This window comes from Camarhynchus parvulus, chromosome 3, assembly GCF_901933205.1.
Source record: "Camarhynchus parvulus chromosome 3, STF_HiC, whole genome shotgun sequence".
In the NCBI taxonomy this organism is placed as follows: domain Eukaryota; kingdom Metazoa; phylum Chordata; class Aves; order Passeriformes; family Thraupidae; genus Camarhynchus; species Camarhynchus parvulus.
In genome coordinates, this window is record NC_044573.1 from 74,075,891 (window position 1) to 74,095,846 (window position 19,956).

Consider the following 19,956-nt stretch of genomic DNA (forward strand, 5'->3'; position numbering starts at 1 on the left):
GACTCAAGAGACACCAGGTAATGCTGCTACAAACTGATTTCATATCAGTTTGCAGGCTTCTCCATAGGTGTTATCCAGACTTATGTGTGTGTTTCAGAAAAGTCTGAAACTCTTGTGGCAGCCTTACTCTGTTTTTCTGTGAAACTTTAAACATACAGGGATTTGCTGGAAACTGCATTCTTTAGTTTCATGTATCACTATATTAAGCAAATGTTTCTACCTTTCCTCCCTCTGGTAGCAAGTACTGATGAATTAATAAGGAATTTATTCTTATTCTCTTGAGTGTAGTTGTTGTTAGTTACCATACAATACGTAAGGTCTTCTATTATAATTTAACCTAGCTAAGTACTGGGCAGTTGTTTGCTCATTTCTTGTCTCCTCCCAGCAGAATGGGGAGGAGACTCAGGAAAAACCTCAAAGATTGAGAACAATATTTTAATAATTTGAACCAAGTAAAAGATACTAATTGTAATAATATTTTTAATTTTTAACCTTAAAAAACCTAAGAAAAAATTTGTGATGCAAAATAATTGCTCATTACAACTGATGCCCGGTCTGTCCCCAAGCAGTGACTGGTGCCTCCAGCCAGTTCCCCCAGTTTATGTATAGGTCATGACAGTCTATTCTATAAAATATACATTTGGCCAGTTCAAGTCAGTTGTCCTGACAGTGCTATCTCCTGGCTTCTTGAGTACCTCCTCCCTAACACAGCATGAGCCATTTAAAAGGTCTTTGGCTTGGTGCTAAGCACTGCTCAGCAGCAACCAAACTTCAGGGTTATCAGCATAATTCTTGCACTGAATCAAAAATACAGCTCTGTACCAGCTACTAGGAAGAAAATGAACTCTATCCCAGCCAAAATCAGGAAAAAATATTATAAAGACAGCAGTGATTCATCTCAGAGGAAACCATTTTCTTAGCCAAAAGTCTTTCCTTACAAAACAGAGCTGGTCCTGGAGCAGCAGATGCAGAGAACTGTTTCTAGGACTGTCTGCCCTACTCACTGTGGGTCCTGTATAAAACACATTGGCCATCCCCAAAGATCTAAGTAAATAGATACTGGAGAAGGCTTTATCCAGCTTGGAGCAATTACTTAGCTTCTGCACTGAATCCAGCTAGTACCTTGGAGTGTGAGTGGAATAGGGTCACGTTCACCAGCATCTGTCTGCTGCTCCTTACTGTGACCATCTCTGATGTGGGAATTGCGTCACTAGTAAACTTCAGCCTACGGTGCTGAACCCTCTAGGAAAAAGAATCCTCTCAGCTTTTAAAATGCACCATTATTGTAAAAGGTCTACCTAGTGTTAGCTCATGATGCCATAGAAACTCCTGTTTGAAGCAACAAATCCCCATTTATCAGATATGCCATGTCAAATGAGAAGCCCTCTCTAGTCCTACACTTAGGACAGTGTGTACCTACCTCCTGCCTTGAAGAGGTTTGGGAGCCATGGCCTGGTTTATGCTGTGGTGATAGCTTGGGACTGGAGCTTCCCGAGCCATCTTTTCTGCTCCTGTGTGGTCTTTTCCCAGTTTGAGCCAGCTGGCTTCTGGTACTGGTACTTGGGCAAGTGACCAGGATAGGATGATGGAAGGGCACAGCTTATGTGGCTGCTCTCCACCCAAACTGGCTTTTGGCTCTTGTGAATAGAGGGATACAGGTGGAAGTTTCTGGTTATTTTGTGGTTGGTTTGTAGGGATTTTTTTGTTTTAGAGGTTGGGGTTTTTTTCACTTTCCAGGAGTGTGTGGGACTTTGACATTTTATTTCATCTAAGGTGTTCAGATTGGGGCAGCCAATGCAGAACCTTTCTGACCACATTCCAAAATCCTATTTCTATGACTGGCTGTTGCAGGTGGCATTGCCGAATCATCGAATGCCATTACTAATAGGATACTAATTTTGGAGCTGTCTTTTCTCCTGGAATTACTGCCATTATAAACACGACCTCTCACCTCTCCTGACCAGAGATGTATGACTGTCACAACACTGACTTTAGAAAGCAATCTGAGAAATAGCAGATTTGTTTGTATTTTATTTTGAATCCCCATCTTACCAACTTTTCAATACATCCAACACAGGACCCATGAGTTCAGAGTGCTTGGGGGACTTTCTGAGGATAACACTGAGTGCAGAATACTTTGAAGACAAATACTTATCTCTTTTTGTTGTTGGTAAGTTGATGTAGAAGAACTTGGTGAGAGAATTACGTGTGGTGAAATGTTTAAAATTCTCTGAGGTGTTTCTATACTAGAATTCCCCAGGTATTTTATTATATATACTAGAATTCCCTAGATATAATACTAGATTATTCTACTATTATAGAGCTTAGTAGACCGGATCTCATTGTAAGCAAACCCAACTGCTACCTTGATTTCTGTGTAACCTATACTGTCAACTTGTTTTTTGATAACTTAGCCATGATCAGACTTGATTTTGGGCTCAAACTGAAATGCACACAGTAGTTTCTAGGCATGTTAAAGCTGGAGCTTATGGAAAATCTCATGGGTCTTCTTTGTGGTGCGAATGTGTTTTAGTAACAGCACATGCTGCTCTGAAAATTCACTAGCTGAAGCTGGCACAACATTATTTTTGTACTAGTGGCTTCAGCTTGGTGGATGTGTATACTTAATGAAGTTTAAGAAAAATTAGCTGGGCCCTCTAGCTATGGACTTAGTAGTCAGCAAGTGGTACATTTCTGTGAAAAACATCACAGAATGCCCTGGAAGGGCACAGTGATGATACTTTTGGGATATATACACCTGCTTTAAGATTATATGTATAAATGTAAATTTGGCCTTGAAAAAGCTCTCCATGCCATCTCATTTCTCTAGATGTGGGTTTTGTGTCAAAACCCACTTAAAAATGTGTTCTTTGTTCAGATATCTTCACTCACATGCAAAAACACCCTGTAGCTGGGATACATATAGCTTAAACCATAAAGAGATTTTTTTTTTTTAAGGAAAAACCCAAAACAACTAAACCACAAAACCCTTAAAAGCTCAAAACCATAAAAATGGTTTGTATACTAAAAACATCCAAGCGAATCTTTAGTGTTCATCATCCTGGTGGATTGTCTCCTGAAGAGACTCTGCTGGGCAGGCATCAGAGAAATATGAGCCTGTGCCGGCCACAGGCTAGGGTCCTGATGTTGCTGTTGTCATCTGTCACCATACTAGTGGTTTGGGTTTTTTTTCCATCTCCAGTCCTTCAGCTGCAAGTGTTTCCTGTCCCAGTGTGCCTGTAATTTTAACACTCTCTTTTTCATTTCACTTAGTCACAGCTCTTCCCCCACTTTGCAATCCTCTGAGCCCAGGGAATACAGCTGGGCTGTATCACAGCAAGTTCAGCTGAATCCTTATGCCAGAGCAGGTTTCTCATGGAGTTAGCAGAGCAGGAGTTACACTTGTTAACACAGTTCTTTGCTCTCTATTTGCCTGTAGATCAGTCTGGCACAGCCTGGGAGCTGGATGAGGCCATGGCAGCCCAGTGTGGCTATACAGTAACTTACACCACCTGCAGGAGCATTCAGGTCCGTGCTTCTGCACTGAGCTGCCATTCTCACTTAGAGGTGAGTTTGTTACAGACGCTTTGACTACAGTGCTCTTGTACACTAACTTTATGTGAGAAATTACTGGATTATTAATGGACATTACATGAGATGTCATAATGTGTTAAGTATCTGTTAGCAGAGAATAATATAATTTTCTTCAAATGTATCCAGAGGTCTGAGAATGTTCCATTTGGTACTGCCATTTGGAGGGCCTACAGATGAACACATGAAGTGTATCACATGTGCCCTTAAAGGGCAACTATTTTCTTGTGGATTGCAATAGGGAATTGCATCTGGCAGCTGTGTTGCACTCTGCCCTAACACTGTTTAATGTCTTGAGACACTTCACAGTAAAAACTAAAACTTTGGTTGCTGGCTCACTTCAACTATGTCATAAAACACAAAATCAGCTATCTCTTAGGTTTATTTGTTTGTTTTCTTATTGTTCAATTCTGGGTCTGCACAAAAGGAACAAACCTGCTGCCCAAAATATTTATGTTGCTGTGTAGCTATGTGCATATATCTTGTGCAGTAAATGAAGTGGAAAGTGATAATGCTTCAGTATGGAGTTGCTCTTCTGTGCAGAGGCCGGTGGGTGCATTTTGTAATTTAATTTAAGGTCACAAGGATAAGTAGTGCCCAGCTAGGGAAAAGCAGTCTAACAGGCAAATGTTCCATTTTCCCACACAGAAAGATGTGTTCACAGTAACTATACAAATCAAAGCATCTCACACTCCTGATATGAGCAATGCTACAACTCATCTGAAAAGTGCAAGTTGCCATTATGATCCATGGAGTCCAAGAGAGATAAAATGTGAAAATAACTACATGGAGGTAAGTACTTATGGAAAGTGCTAGAAGTAAAGAGATAGATACTGCAAGATGCTCTCTTAGATTGTGTTTCCAATGTATATTCCTAGAATTTTGTCACCTTCAGACTGCCCCATCATGAGCAGCTTATTAGTGAGTGCGCAGTATGCATTTAAGTGATACATTTATATTTTGATTGTGTAACTTATATTAGCAGTAATAGCTAATAAAGCTGTAAAACCATATCGAAAAGGTTAAGCTTGTAGATTGAACTCCCTGAATGTTGCCCCAATAAATCTTATTTGAGACAACAGAGAATGTATACCTCCTGAAGGAAGTTTCCCTGCTGGGGAGAAATGCAGAAGGAGAAATGGACTCCTCTTGTAAGAGGATGTTGGAGTCAAGAACAAACTCTGGTCTTAAGTGGAAATAGAAAGTAGAAGATAGGTGGAAAAATAAAAAGAAACTGAAATCAAGCAGACTAGGTGAATCACCAGGCATGGTGGCATCTCTGTCTAGGAAATTCTGGTTTCTCTTGAAAAAGGCTTGCAGGGTGTTGAAGACAAGGAAATAAGTGCTATCAGCAAACCCCTTACAGATGTTTTTCCACCCCCAGGTTTCTGTCAGGAGGGAGGTTCCACAGACTATAAAAGACTTTGTTCAAGATGAAGCTGAGGACTGGACTTTTGTATTTCCAGAAGTAAAACTACAGGTTTTCTTTCTAGCAAAAGCTAGTGTTACCTCTGGCACAACTATCTTTCTTTTCATTAGCCACGCAGTACTTTCAAAAAGTACTTAAGTAACAATAACAGAACTTCTGTATCAAGTGGTTTTAGTATATTTTTATAGATTAGAAGTACAGACAGTTGTAGGCTGTGTCTCCAAGAAAGAAATCAAGTCTTCCCCAGATAGGAGATTGTTTTGGTTTTAGTTTGCTTGTTTTTTGCACCAAAAAAAAAAAAAACCACAAAAACCTTAAAATCCCATGGCCCATAAAAAAACTGTGAAGAGGGTTTTTTCTTCTTGGACTCTTGTATGTCCAGAGTCTTCAGCAGGGCAGTTAGTGCCATTAGTTATTCTCTGTTGCCCTTAAAATGGAAAGTTTTCTGTATGCATGAGGTGGGGAAAGTTGGAGGGATATCCCACTAGTAAAATTCAAAGGCAACAAACTGCTGGGCAATTCAACACAGTAAATCATTCAATGCAATAAACCTGTTACTTTGAACATCATGTTTAAACTTTTGATACATTTCTCTGGGTAGGCAAAGGCAGAAGAAGCCTCAATATGGCAAATAGTATTTCATCAGCCAGAAGAAAAAAGGGCTCTGCTTATGAGCAATGCTTGGAGTGCAGGCTATGGACTCAACGCCTCAGACTCCAGGATTCTGCTGCGAGTGCCATACACTGCTGCCCAAGTTCAGCTGGTCGAGGTTGGTGCGCTCCTTCTGGCCCACCAAGCTGCCAGGCTGTGCAGGTCTAACCAGATTCCTTCCTCACAGGATCAGGGAATTACCTTGTCTGTGCTGAGATCAAGTACATTTTACAAATACCAGTGGGTGATCCTGATGGTGGATACTACTGTGGCATGTCCTGTAGGTAAGGAGTGTGGTACCATGCTCCAATGCCAAAATGTACAGGAACAGACTCACAACCAGTGAGCTGACAGCTTTCATCTCTTGTCCCTAAGATGGTGTGGACTACACGAACAAAACAATCACCTGGACTATTCCAAAGTATATTCCACCACTGTCTGCTGGAATGACTAGCCTTAAGGATGTGCTTGTGGAAGCTGGCATGGATCTACACAAACTGTCTGCCAAGGAAATGGCTTCCAGGAAATATTTGTTATTGAATGAGTTAACAACAATTACAATGAAGATTCCAATAGGTGCAGAAGGTGGTTATTACAAGGTTGGTGACTTATATTAGGTGCCATGCAAGCAATATTCTGGGATGTATGTTTGTTTTCTGATGAGGAATAATTGTTCATCTTGTGCCTTTCAAATGAAAGATGGGAGTGTGAGAGTGAGGGAGAACAAAGGATTTGTTAAAAACTCCAGAAGCCCTGACCAAAGATAGTATTTGTAATCACCACTTTATGAAGAATTTCTTTTCTTGCAAGCACGGGTAGACAGAATCCTACACAGAACTATTGATTCATTAATTACTCAGGTTAACATGGAGCTTTCACCTACTATTCCTGATGTCATACTCCTCTGAGATGGTTCTAACTGGATTGTAAAGCATTGATGGTTCTGTTGTATTTCATACAAACCACTTAAGAGAATGGGAATAACCCATTAGTCCAGCAGACCACATGCTCTTGGGGTGGGTTAGGGCTACGCATCTAAATCTGTGGGGTGCTACACATCTAAATCTGCTGCTTGGGGTGAACTGAGTCCTGGGCAAATGTAGCAACTGAACTCCTGGTGAGGTTGAATAAGCAACCCTATTCACTGTGAAACAGTCCCCTGCTGCTTTGAATCTTGAGAAGTGGGATATCATTTTCCAAAGGGAGTCTTCTGAGTATTCTGAGATAATCTAAGCAGGGAATACAAGAGTTCAGGATTCCTGAGCAAAAAGGGCAATTGGTTGGGGCTGTAGATTTAGCTGACCTTGAGATGCTCCACCATAACTTTAGTGGAAAATCAAGTCATACAAAAAGGTACTGTTTTGAATTCTAGACTTCTGTGAACAATGGACAGCTTGGAGTAAAATACACCATCAACTTGTTCTTGGAACACCAGTGGGAAGATAACAAATGGGGGCTAACCAAACATACTATCATCAAGGAAATAGAAGCACCATTTGAACAAGCAGAGGTTGTTATAACCAATAGTAAGTAGCTGAACATTGAATTTACTAAAGGTTTTGGTACTCTTAAGAGCTTAATGCTATTTGTTCCTTTTCAGATTTAAATCTGAGTGCAGGGCTAATGAATGTTACAGTAGGAACATTCCTCCCAGATGCTGAGCTTGTGAACTTAACCATTGAAGGGGTTGTTGTGGCTGTACCTGAAGCTCTTCAGCATGGCTACCTAATACACAGGACCAGATATGCTAATGGAAGCAAAGCATATGTACTACAAGTCCCACTTGATGCACCAAGTATTAAAATAGAGGTGTGTACTAAGGCACTGCAGCATCCCATGGAATAGAAATGATGATATTACTTGGTGATTTTTCATGTCTAAATATGATTTTCCTAGTACATGGGAGAGGACATGAGAGCCTACACCCTGAATATCACACTCACATTCATCACCTACCCATCAAGTGAGACCTTTGTTGTCCCAGTAATTGCACTGTCCGCTGTGAAAGATGCAGGTAAACTTTGTGGAACTTGGGCAAAACTGCACCAACCTGGCTGTGAGCTGGGCTGATTTCAGCCAGGGATACTGCCAGTCCCAGGGAGCTGCACTAAACTGATGGCAGCTGGCTGACTCTTGGTTGTTTTGCAGTACTGCCCAGTGCCACAGGGTTTTGTGATGGGAGGAACCTCCATCTCATTATCACTCGTGGGAATGTGGACCAAAACTGGCTACCTTTCATCTCAGACTGGCACCTGACCCAAGAGGCTGCACAGAAGTACAATTACATTCTGAGGGACAATGGCACTCACCTGGCAATCTCTGTCCCTTTCCTTTCTCCCCATGTGAGCTATGAGGTAAGGCTGCCAACATGTAGCAATTGAAAGACATGTTCTAGCTGTGAGATATCAACAAGACAGTATATTCTTGAAAGCAAAATAAAACTTACCTTTGAGATAGTCTTCTAAGGTATAATGGAGGATTACTTTCTGCCCTTGTAAGAAAACTTTAATTTCCCTTAGTTAATGTCGGCAGAAATGGACAAGAAAAAAAGAAACATATTCTGCATTTACTGTATGGTTGACCATCTTAAAGGACAACTATACACGCAATGGAGTTTGTATTGCATTCTTTTGCAAAACAACTGAAAAAGCTCACCCTGTGAGCTTCTGGATTAAAAACATCCTGTTTAAATACATCCTGTGGATTTGACTTTGCTCAAGCACCATTATCTTTGGCTTGTGATAACCTGCCCTCTTAGCTTTTGAATGCTTTAGTTGAACTGTGTGTATTCTCTTGTTTAACCTGTGATTGTCATCTCCAGGGCTTTCATACCTCTGCAATAAAAGCTTCACTCTACTTAACCTTGAAGGATGACATCACCTTGGCTCAGAGGAGAGATTTCTCAGTTTCCTGCTTATTTTCTCCTTCAGAGCTAATACGTAATAGCACGTTGGGGATTAGCTGTTAATGCTATTTGGGTTGCCAAACTAAGTCATGCAGTCTGAAATGTTTCTAGGTTTTAGTTGTGTGGCACTCTGTTTGCTTGTCAGATTTCCTACCAGTTAATATGCCACAAAGCAAGTCAAGTTAAACATTGGAGTGGCTATCCTGCCTAGCACAGGAACAGGGTAAGGAAGTGAGAAAGTCTACTTCCCCATGCAGCTCCAGAATCAAGAAGCTATTTAAAGGGTTTTTGTGGTGGTTTTGAGAGTTGAATGAGGTGGGGGGTTTTGGTGGAATGTGGGGAGGGTCAGCATATAAAGTAGTCACTGTAAAGATGTTAGAACCCCAGATACTAAGAGTTTTCATAACTCATCAGTATTAAATGTTTGAAATATCTTGGCTAAAATAATCCTTTTGAAGAGAGTGAGAGCTCCTTGTGAGCTGCCAAAAGAACTTGCCAGTAAATCCATTCAGAACACACACCTTTCTTAGGCTACAAAAGGAGGTTGAATCCTGATTTGTATGAAAATATATATTTTTCTTTCAGAGTGCCTGCCCAATGGCACTGTGATTATTACTGCAATCAAACTGGTAGGTGGTGAAGACCTGGACACTGCTCTGCTTGTCTTGAGGGACAGACAGTGCAAACCCAGTCTAGTGACAGAGAGGACTGCAACCTTCAAGTTCAATGTGAACACTTGTGGAACAAGTAGAAAGGTAAGGACTTAGTCACATCAAGTTTACTCTGCATTGGGGTAGGGTTATTGCTAGACCTGGCAGAAGCTCAGAGGTGAGCTCAAGCTGCATGGAAGTCACAGCTGAAACTAGCGCAGTAGTACATCTATGCTCTTTCTGAGCTCACTAAATTCAGTTGAGCAGAATTTCTTATTGAGTATGAATGTTTTTTCAAGGTCAGAGGTGCTTTCTGAAACTTTCCCGTTTGACACCTCTGAATTGTTTCATGGAGGGCTTGAATGGGAGTCTGTGCTGGTCAGATATACTTGTACACCTTGCAGAAGCTCTTTGGGTATTGCTAATGTCTACATGGCCAAAGACTAGAGTGGGTACTAGTGACATATCACCAAACACTGTACAAATAGGAAACAAACAAAATAACAAATAATCAGAGCATGCCTAAATTCAGATCATTGTAAATGCAGCTTGTTTCTGCATTGTTGCATTTCATTCTACTCACTGATTCAGTAAATAAGCTCAGCTCTTCTTTTTCTCAGCACCCTTTCTAGGGTGCTTTGTCATATTCAAGCTAATAAGCTTTCTTCTTGACTATGGCATAGCTGTCACCTATGCTCAGCTTTAGTTCAATGGGCCTTGGGCTTTTGGCTGGTAATTTCTGCCTATTTGGAAGCATACTCTGTTCAGTGCAATCTGGCAGTCAAGCAGAGGGATATAGATATTGTACCAAACACAAATCAGATTATAATGTGACGGTCCTGTTTGTAACGATGTACATCCTTCAGTTCAACAGCACAACTGTGACATATGAGAATGAGGTACTCTATTTCAGACCTGGCGATGACATACCCATATACCAGTGAGTGTCATTCCCTAACCAAATGTTGTACATGTTATTTTGGCTGTAAAAAATCTAATGCTAAACCCTTTCTTTCAGACTGAAATTTCTCTGCTTGTATGCAGTTGAGCAGACTGCTGATGTTCCATATGAATCTAAGAAGAACCCACTACCCAGTATTCAGCCAGGGTCTGGCTGTCTTGCTCTTTCATTGAAGCTTTTCAAAGGTAACATCTATGATTAGACTCTATAAAATCACTGAATGGCCAGAAGGAACCTGAGATTGATCTTACTCATCCACTCTGCTCAAGCAGGGCAGTGTAGAAAATGTTCCCCAGCACCACGTTCAGATGACTTTTAAATGTATCAAAAGGTGAAGAGGAAAATTTTTAAGGCCTCTAACAGGACTTCTCTCTTCCAAAATGCAACATAAATAGTCAAATATCAGTACTGGAGCAGACTTAGCATCACTGACATATATGTATGGTTTTCCTGCTTGGTCTGGGCATGATGTAAGTTGTGTGGTGAATGTAATGCCATTTTCTCTCTCCTATGAGCTCCTGAAGTGTTGCTAAGCAGGTTCAGCAACTCACTGCAATGGTTGTAACCTGTGTCAAAGATACCGCTTTAAAGTGGTACCTATGCCAGCAGAAAGGGTTAACTGAAGCCTGAACCAAACACTCATGATGACTGGAATGGCCATTATGAATTTTTTTTTAATTCATTTTCCCTTCTCACTACCTTTGAGACAATTTTGAATAACAATATTAATGGCTTTTTGCAGAAGGAGTGTTTAATTTCTGAATCATCAGAGTCAGGGAATATGTTTGAGATTTTTGCTTTCATGGCTGATCTTGCTTTCTTGCCATTCTATCCCCAATTCTTGACATTTGTATTCTGTCCCAGGTTTTAGTATTACTGTACCAGAGTAAATGGTAGTGGAAAAAAGAGTGAAGCAGAAAGTTTGAGAATATTTCCTCCACAAAAAGGAAGCTCCTAATATCAATACTCTCTTGCAGAGAAATCCTATTCAGAGCCGTACCAGGAATCAGAATATCCTGTGGTAAAATACTTGAGGGAGGCTCTGTATTTTGAAGTTGAACTGCTCCAGCCTAAAGATGCAAGACTGGACCTAAACCTGGATGACTGTTGGGCTACCAACTCCCAAAGCCAGGACAGCATCCCCCAGTGGCACATCCTTATACATGGGTGAGGAAGGCTTCCCTCCTCTGTTTGGTAACTGCTCAGCGCAAGGTGCTGTACCTCAGGTGGGAGGAAAGGGGAAGAGGCAGAGGTGCAAGTGGCAGAGGTCACCTTGGAGGCAATTGCTGCTAATCTGTGGGGCATGTGTTGGTGTCAGCACAGTGGCTGTGCCTTCTGGGGCCAGCAGGTCATGTTAGTGGCCAGAAGTGCTTCTAGCTAACACTTCTGGCTGGAAAGAAAGAGCAAGAAGCAATCCTGACTGTGAGCAAAGGCAGGAATCATGAACTGGGGAGATCCTATTCATTCCCCTATGGCCCAAGGAAAATGGAGAGGGGAGCTCTGCTGTACTTCATCTCTTTGCTGTGTTTGAAGATCTGGTTGAAGGTTTAGATCAAATACATTTCCTCTCATGTATTTCCCAAACAGGTGTGAAAACAACAAAGACTCCTACAAAACTGTCTTCCATGAAGTGAATTACAGCCCCAGAGCAAAATTTCCCCAGCACCTCAAGAGATTTGAAGTGAGGATGTTCACCTTTGTCCAGGGCACATCTCTGTTACAAGAGCAGGTCAGATGTCTCTGTTCTGTCATGAGCCGTTGGCAGTCCCGACAGGTGAGCCCAGGGTGATGCATGCAGCCAGTGCTGTGTAAGAGCTCACTCAGCTGGCCAGTGCTGCCTGGGGCTACTGGACACCTCCTTGAAGGCATGACACCCTGGGAGGGATGAATAAAGACCATTCACTTTTGTTCAGTTCACTAAACAAAATTACAGACTCATTCAGGTTGGAACAGACCTCCAGGATTCTCAAGTCCAATCTTCGACCATCATGTCTACTAAATAATATTGCGAAGTGCCACATCTATTCATTTTTTGAACGCTTCCAGGTATAGCGACTCCACCACTTTTCTTGGGAGGCTGTTCCAATGCTTTGTCACTTTTTCAGTGAAAAACTTTTACCTAATACCCAAGCTGAACTGTTCCTAGTGCAATTTGAGGCCATTTTCCCCTTGTCCTGTCACTAGTTGCCTGGGAGAAGAGGCCCCCCACACCTTGACACAACTTTCATAACCTTTGTACACATTGGATTCCAAATAAAACTTCCCTAAATAATCTGAATATTCTTGTCTTGTAGTTGTATTTCCACTGCAGTGTGGTGATCTGCAATACTAAGCAACAGCTTTTAGACCTCTTTTGTCCAAGGAGATGCAATCCTGGGAAACACAGATTTGGTAAGAAAACAGACATGTCTCTAGTCTCTCCTGTGTTTTTGCTCAGCAATTTGGCATGTGCTCTCACTAGTTGTGCCAGGTTGCAGACTTCTAGTCCTAGATTATGCTGTGCAGGGAATTAAAAGCTGAAATGTCTTACAGGCCACAGTGCACATCCACATGGGCAAGTGTCATCTGGACCAGTGCTTGTTAGGAAGAAAAGCAATAAGGACAGGTTGGTGTCAGTCTTAAATTACACTATTGGAACACCAAGTGTAGTGCTGCTGCAAGGTAACAAATTTGTGTGTATGTCTCTTCTCCCTGCAGGTGAATGCACCAACTTCTCACAGACTGAACAGGAACTACTTCATTTTATGGAGTCACAGTTAGGTGGCCTAAGCAACCACAGCCTGCTGCCCAGATGCACAAGTAAAATTGTTTCTGTGGTATCTACTGGGAAAATAGATTATCAGAGTCTATGGAGAAAAGGGTCAGTTAACCCATATTGAGTGTAACTCTAAGTTAAATTATTGTATTGTTCTTCTCTGTTCCTCTACAACATTAAACCCTTGGTCTTTTGTGTGTTCATCTGACCTAGTCTGCTCAGCTAATATGTCTGAAACTTGTGTTGCTTTGCAGTTGGAAGCATCTGTTTTGGAGTAGGGGAGGAAGATGGCAACAAGTGTGAACTTAATTGTAAATCACTTCAAGCTTTTTTTTTTTTTAAGCTTCTGTATGAACAAAGGACTGGGAGACCTTAATGTCAGTAAAAGAATGTGGGTTTTTTTGGAGTAAGATGGGATGAACATCCTTGATCCTGTAGTGGCTGTTAACAGGAAGGCTCTAAACTGATTCTTGCAGGAGTGTCGTGGCTCTGCAATGTCAAGTTGCCTTCCCTAGGTGGGTCAAACAACTCACAGGTAACACATCAGTGACTGCTTAGCTAAATATCCTCTGAGGATTAGCTGAGGAAAAAAGTCTTTAGCAAAGACTTGTGATAGTAATAATGATAGTACAGGGACTCTATCTGCGAAGTGTTAGGGATTTTTCCTTGCTAGAGAATGTGATGCTTAGGGACTCCTGTCAGATTTTCTTCTGTGTGTTTTGTTTTGGTTTTTTTAATGGATAAAAAATTTCTTGGTTTCCTCTTTGCATCTGAACAGTGGTGTGAAAAGAGTTTGGATTCAATATTATATTTTCCAGTTCTAATGAAAGCTACTGCTTAGCATGAATTTTGATCCCTTAGAAGTAAATACACAATAATGGATGCCTGCTTTTTAACTTTAGATTAATAAGAATTATACAACAGGAAAGTCCTCTGAAAGCTAACTTGAGCAAGAACATATTTTCTGACTCTATTAGCACTTCGTGAGACTGCATGGAGTAGAAAAAATGTATCTCTGTTGCTTCCTGTGCAGAGACCCCCCCTCCTAAACAGTTTGTGCTGTAACTGCAGCTCATGTAAATCTTTTAGTTGCCTGCTAAGCATATCTGTAGTAGATGTCTTACTGTCATTTCTGAAGAAATCTCTGTGGGCTTTGTGATGAGAAACATGACATGACTGTTTTCCAGTCACATGACTGTTTGCCAGTAGAGAAGGCTATTGTGATGAAGGATTCATTTTGCTACCCCTGTTGTAGGTGAAGACTAAAGCCATAGAGTTGTGATATTGAGGAATATCAACATGGGAATAGTGGGAAAATGCAGAACACATAAGCCTGACAGCAGATTTGACAAATCAATGACTTGGTGCCCAGCGCTTTCCCCTGTGTTAGCCCACTGGTCTGAGGACTGGGTAATGCTCAGTCTGCAGGCAAAACCCTTTAAGAAATCAAGGGAGACACCTCTACTGTGCTGCCAGGGTTTTGCACCTAAGAGAACACAGCCATGAGAGCTTTAGGTGGTGTGGTGCCTTCCCTGTGTCTTACCTCATGCTGACAAGAAATGAGAAACCTCATGTCTCCCCAAGAAATTAGACTGTTAAGCAGTGTTTTCTCCAGCTGAGTGACAATCTCCATGTGTCTTCACCAGCTCAGCACAGGCTGCCTTGAGGAGCCTGAGCCACCTTCTTTCTTATATTTGTGTGGGGGAAAAGTGTAACATTTAGAGACTGCTGTGAGAACCAAGCCTGCATCTGGGCAGCCCATTTCAGTACTGTTAACTCTATCTTGGTTATGGCTTCCTAGCTTTTCAGTTTTTTTTCCTTCAAACCGAGACTCAAGGACATCATCAGGCATAGAAATCTGGTAATTACAATCTTGTCTAAGACATGTTCATTTATTTTCATAAGCTTAGTCAACACCTTGACATGCTTTATCTGTTGATGGGCTTTCAGGGGTTGTAGAAAAGCAAGGTGATGCCCAGGTACATTGTGGCTCTACTCTTCAGCTCTTCTAAAAGCATTGTTTAGTGCCATATTGAAGGATGAGTTATGTAAAGAATGATCTTCTCTATTAACCTTTCTGATATGTGGGAAAATTCAAGGACATTTCCCTCTGTGGCTGGACAAGGATTTATATAAAGCTTCTTGTCAGGTGTTCCAACAGCCTGTGAGACACACAAAATCCATTTGAATATCAGTAGAATCTTTTAAAGACATGACAGTAGTACTCTCTCTACCTCAGAGGTGTCTGTTTATACTAAAATTCAGGAGCTGCCTTCCTGGTTATATATATAAAAAAGGAAAAAAAATCTTCAAGTGTTTTATCAACACCTCTTTGCCTTTTAAGTGGATATTTTATGACCACATGCTTTTCCCCTGGTATTTGGGATGTTATTTTTATATCCCTGTTAACACAAGTTGAAAGCAAATCAATCTTCTTTGTTTATGCTTAAAGTCTTCTGCAATTCAACAGGTGAATGACAAAAGTGGTAAGGGAAAAGAGAAGTCTGGTGTGATTTGTTTTTATAGGAAAATAGGAACAATAACAGAAATATACTGCAGATAGTTATTTCCATTTCAAGTAAATGTTGATAAATCACTGCTAATAAGTAACCTCATATCTGGTCACTGATGGGCAGAATTCTCATCTTTTATGTAGTCTGTATTCACTGACAGCCAGTATTTTAAAACTTTACTGTTTTGGTGACTTAAAGTAGCAACAACTTATTATTAATATTGAAAAACTAAGAAAAGTGCCACTGACTTTTTTGTCCCAATTAATTTTCTTTCCCTGGCATATTCCTTTACTTTTTCTTTTACATGCCAAACTCTTCAGTAAATGCTATGCACCTCTGTCCAGAGGAAAACATGTTCTGACAATGCTCTAATGATCTGGAAAGCTTAAGGAAGTTCAGGTCCTGGCTTCTGCCACAAATCTATTTGAGTTTTTAGCCACTTCCATATCATTTCTTCTTTTACTTGTGCCTGTGAGCCTAGAAACACCAACAGTATTAGCTAGAATGCTGGAAGGGCATGTGCTTGGAGAGAAAAGCTTTAAAGCATAAATAAGGTGAGTCTTCCTCCTTATCATGGGATCAAGCACTGTAAGAGTGCAAGCCTAGGCTGATGTTGGTGTATCAAGAAACAAAAAGTCAGGGGCTTGATCAGGAATGGGGGCTCAGAGGGATCCAGCTCCTATAGCTCATTAGAAACAGACAGATTTATTGGGATCTGTGAATTCTCTTTCCAGTTTCCTGCCTGTCAAAGGCAATAAGAGCATTTGTGGTTGCATGGCAGATAAGGTGGGGAGCAGTCACTGGGCCCTTAGAAGCTGGAGGTGTTTATGTTTTTGTGGAGTATTCTTTAGCTAGTGCTAGGCAGAGCTGGAAGCACAGCTCCTGGCTTCCCTAGTCGGAGAGGATATGGCAGTTCCCAGAGAAGCAGCTCTCCCAAGGAACTGGCTGAAGCCCATTTGCAGGAGGCTTTCTTTGTCCCAAGCACACCTATGTGCAGCCCAAATGTGTCACCATAAAACCTCTTGGCACCTACATGGTGCTCCTCAGCATAGAATTTCAAAGCCCAGTGTGTGTGCGGGCGGCCCCAGGCTTGCCTCTGCTTTGGGGGGTGGGGGGTGAGTTCCGTGAATCACAGAGCTGGGGCTTGCCTGAGGAGCTTCCACTGTGAGCGCTTAACCACGGGGGAATATTCTCTCCAAGGTACTTATTCTTCTTCTCAAGAGGTGATTTGACCTCCTTGCCCCCCTCGTGGTCTATGTCTAGGTATTGCTGCTGCTGGCAGCCAACACTGCTGTACAATCCTTTTTACAGAGTGGGCAGAGAAGCTGCTGGATTGAGGTGGAAAGCCTGCCCTGCCAAGGGAGGCTGCGCAAGCCTCCTGAATCCTGGGCTAATCCTGCCTGCAAGGCTCCTCCTTTGCACTGCTGTGCCTCCTGCTAAATAGAGCAGTATCTTATCCTGCCAGCTGCCCCTGGAAGAACAGCCTCTGGTCCCTGAGGTAGAAAATGAACCCAGAGTCTCTTGTCATATCATTGGTACCAGCAACTGCTCCCTCCAGCAGCACCAACTGGCTCACGGCACAAAAGGAGCTAAATGGTACAAATTCCATTATATGTAACTGCCTGTTCTGCCCTTTTTCTTCCCTAATAAAAGGTTTAGGATGGATGTGGGACTGCAATCCCTCTTCTCCCTGGCTTCTGAAACTTTTAGCCCTGTGTGGTTTTATCTGGTCCCCCCTCAGCAATTCAGCCAGAGAGAAGGCAAGAGCACAACTTTCAGTATGAAGAACAGCTCAGGACACAGCTGCTGGGGTCCAGTCTTCTCACCTGATTTGGTGTCACTTGCTCATTTCTCTTGCCCTCAGCCTGCTTCTGGGCTGATCTCTGGCTCAGTGAGAAGTGCATATTTAAAGTGTGGAAATACTTGTTTAAAAGGCAGAAAAATGTACTTATGTTCAGCAACTGATAGTAATCACCTCCTCAGTAAACTGAGAGTAAAGGACTGGTAGTTCAACCAAATTGCAAGGCTGCCTGTACTGAAGGCTTCTCCTGAGGTTCTAAAATCCATTTCAATTAATTAATTTCTGTAGATCTTATAATGGACTTTGTCCATTTTCTCTTTAGCACTTGAGGACTGTCCTGCTGTCCTTTCATTTTTATGGCTAGTATCACTTAAGAAGTATGATTTCATGTACGTGAGGAGATTTGATACAGTAGAAAACTATATTTTAGTGCTGATGGTTTCTCCTTTAGGATCCACATTCTGCTCTCCAAGTTACTAAGGAATTTCAATGACATGCTAACCTGCAAAAGAGTGAGCTCTTGGGGACAGAAGAGTTAATTTAATTGTGTAGGACTAACCCCAGTTGTCTCTCCTGTATCTTTTCAGCATCCTGAACTCTATCAGACAGAGTATAAATTAATTTTTCAGCCATAGTCTTTCAGCTATTTTAGCTTTATTTCCGTGTATATTTTTAACACATTGTGTTGAGAGAAGGTGCTTGTATGCGAGAGATGTTCTCTACTTCTGTGACTTGTGCAACTTTTTCAGACTGAGGTTCAAATTTTTGCCTCTTTTCTTCAGATTATTGCTGTTAGAATTAAATACAGCTTATGGACCTTACTCTCCTGAAAGTTAGATCTCATAGGTAGGGAATCTCTTGATCGGTTTCACATCACTTGGATATCCTAAACTCCTGGGCCTAAAGGAAAATGAAGAGAAACCTGAACTGTATTCAATTTTATTGAGAATAACAAAATCCAACATTTAATAGCAGCAGGCCTTGTACCATCTTGTACTGTGAATACAGTAATTCAGATAATTTTCTCTGGATCAGTGAAACATGTGTGTCAAGGGGTAGAGTTACAAAAGGTGGGGCTTATAGAGATGTTTCATGTTCGGCAGAGGAAGAATTCATTTATTCCTGAAGCAGAGGAACAAATCTGACACATCCTGGGAAACCTCAGCCACGGGCAGGTACTAAACCTACTTCTTCCTCCTATCCCCACACCTAAATTGGTCCCGCCTATCCCCACAGGTGAGAGATCCCCTGAGAGAGGATCAAACAAATTAAATTCTGCATGAGCAGAACATATTCTAATAAACTATCTGCATTGTGGATGTGGGCTTTGGCCCCACTGTGGCACAGGGAGTGATTTAGTGCAGCTCTTTCCCCAAGGTCAGCTTAGATGCAGCCCTGTCCTGCTGGAGCTTGGGGCAGTGGGAGTAGACAGAGCCAAGGTCTGTCTCACTGACACAGAGGCATGTTCTTCTGGGACTCACAGCTTTGCCTCATGGCTTACCTAGAGCTGCTGTTCCACCTTGCACTTGAGAGGAGAGAAACTCCTTAGGCATGTAAAAAGTTACAGCTCAGCTGCTTCAGGGCATTTACCTCCCCATTTCACTGGGATGGTGGGGAATGCTGACTGAGCCACTTCCCCAAGGTGCAGGGTACCTCTTCCTGGGACTTTCTCCATACAGCATCACCCAGCTTGTGAGCAGCAGCTTTCTGAGGCCATTAGTCTTTGTCTGCAGATGGGGGAAACTGAGGCAGCAATGCTGGATGACCAGCCAAGGTCATGAATAAAATAACAAATAAAGCAGACCCTTTTAACTCTTTGTTTCCCTGTTTTAACCATGACCCAATAGGCTTCCATAGCTGGAGAGCATAGTCCCTACCTGTAGTTTCAGGTGTAGAACATTTAAAGGACAAGGTTAGAAGTCTTCCCACAAATATGTCTTTGAGAAAGAATGTGGAATCAGGCTTTCAGTTCTAGTTCTGTGCAAGGTCCCATGGGTATAATGCGGTTTCAATCCTTTGCAAAACATTCAGATTGACTTTCCCTATGTGGCAAATCTGCTGAAATCTGGATGAGCCACACAGATTTATACTGAGGAATGCTCTCCTGACATCAGTGTTGCCACCCTATATTTCTAATCTGACAATTTTATAGGGCTTTAAAAAAATTATTCTACTTATACTCTTGCTGAAACACTAAAGCCTGTAACAAATCTAACCTGGGTTAGTTACAAACAGAAGCATATGGCATATGCTTAAATGTGGTTACATCTGAGTGACAGTAGTACCTGCATAAATTTGAGGGTAGTTGCTTTTTTGTGATAGCGCTGGATTTCATTCTGATTGCCCCAATATGCACATACTATGTGAGAAGAGCACTGAATCAGCCTACGCTGATCCTTGGAAGAAAAAATGTACAAAGATAATTGTAATTCCTTCAAAACAAACAGAGGGAAAGAAAAATAAGGGAATGAAGTTTTAGCTTTGTGGTTCTGCTACAGAATTTATCCACAAATCTAAACCAGCTGTCCCACAGAGATATGCTGATCTGTGGAGAGACAAACCTGTTACCGTCCAGCTGCTGTGCACTCTATGCCTTACATCTCCCCCAGCAGAAAAAGTTAATATGACTTATTTGACTAATTAGCTCCCCACAACTGGGGTTTGCTCCTCTCTGGGTTCTTTCGTAGGCCAAGTCTTATG

The 19,956-nt window shown here is 41.7% G+C and overlaps 1 protein-coding gene across 1 annotated transcript; it reads left to right on the forward strand.

Moving 5' to 3' along the window:
* The first annotated feature begins 2,082 nt into the window (after positions 1-2,082).
* On the forward strand, positions 2,083-13,066 carry LOC115901793. The gene is made up of 19 exons (XM_030944759.1): positions 2,083-2,170; positions 3,440-3,567; positions 4,240-4,383; positions 4,976-5,059; positions 5,622-5,789; positions 5,859-5,955; positions 6,047-6,270; positions 7,044-7,197; positions 7,272-7,480; positions 7,568-7,685; positions 7,820-8,025; positions 8,493-8,610; positions 9,162-9,331; positions 10,093-10,166; positions 10,245-10,372; positions 11,165-11,354; positions 11,775-11,916; positions 12,482-12,578; positions 12,885-13,066. Exons 1-19 carry the CDS (start codon positions 2,083-2,085, stop codon positions 13,064-13,066), a joined length of 2,721 nt encoding a protein of 906 aa, XP_030800619.1.
* Positions 13,067-19,956: the final 6,890 nt, after the last annotated feature.

Bases quoted from the DNA above. Each gene is read 5' to 3' on its own strand.
- LOC115901793 (XM_030944759.1), top strand. From the start codon at position 2,083: ATGAGTTCAGAGTGCTTGGGGGACTTTCTGAGGATAACACTGAGTGCA. The intron at 9,332-10,092 runs GTAAGGACTTAG...TACATCCTTCAG, and splicing joins CTTGTGGAACAAGTAGAAAG to TTCAACAGCACAACTGTGAC. The intron at 11,917-12,481 runs GTCAGATGTCTC...CTTGTCTTGTAG, and splicing joins CATCTCTGTTACAAGAGCAG to TTGTATTTCCACTGCAGTGT.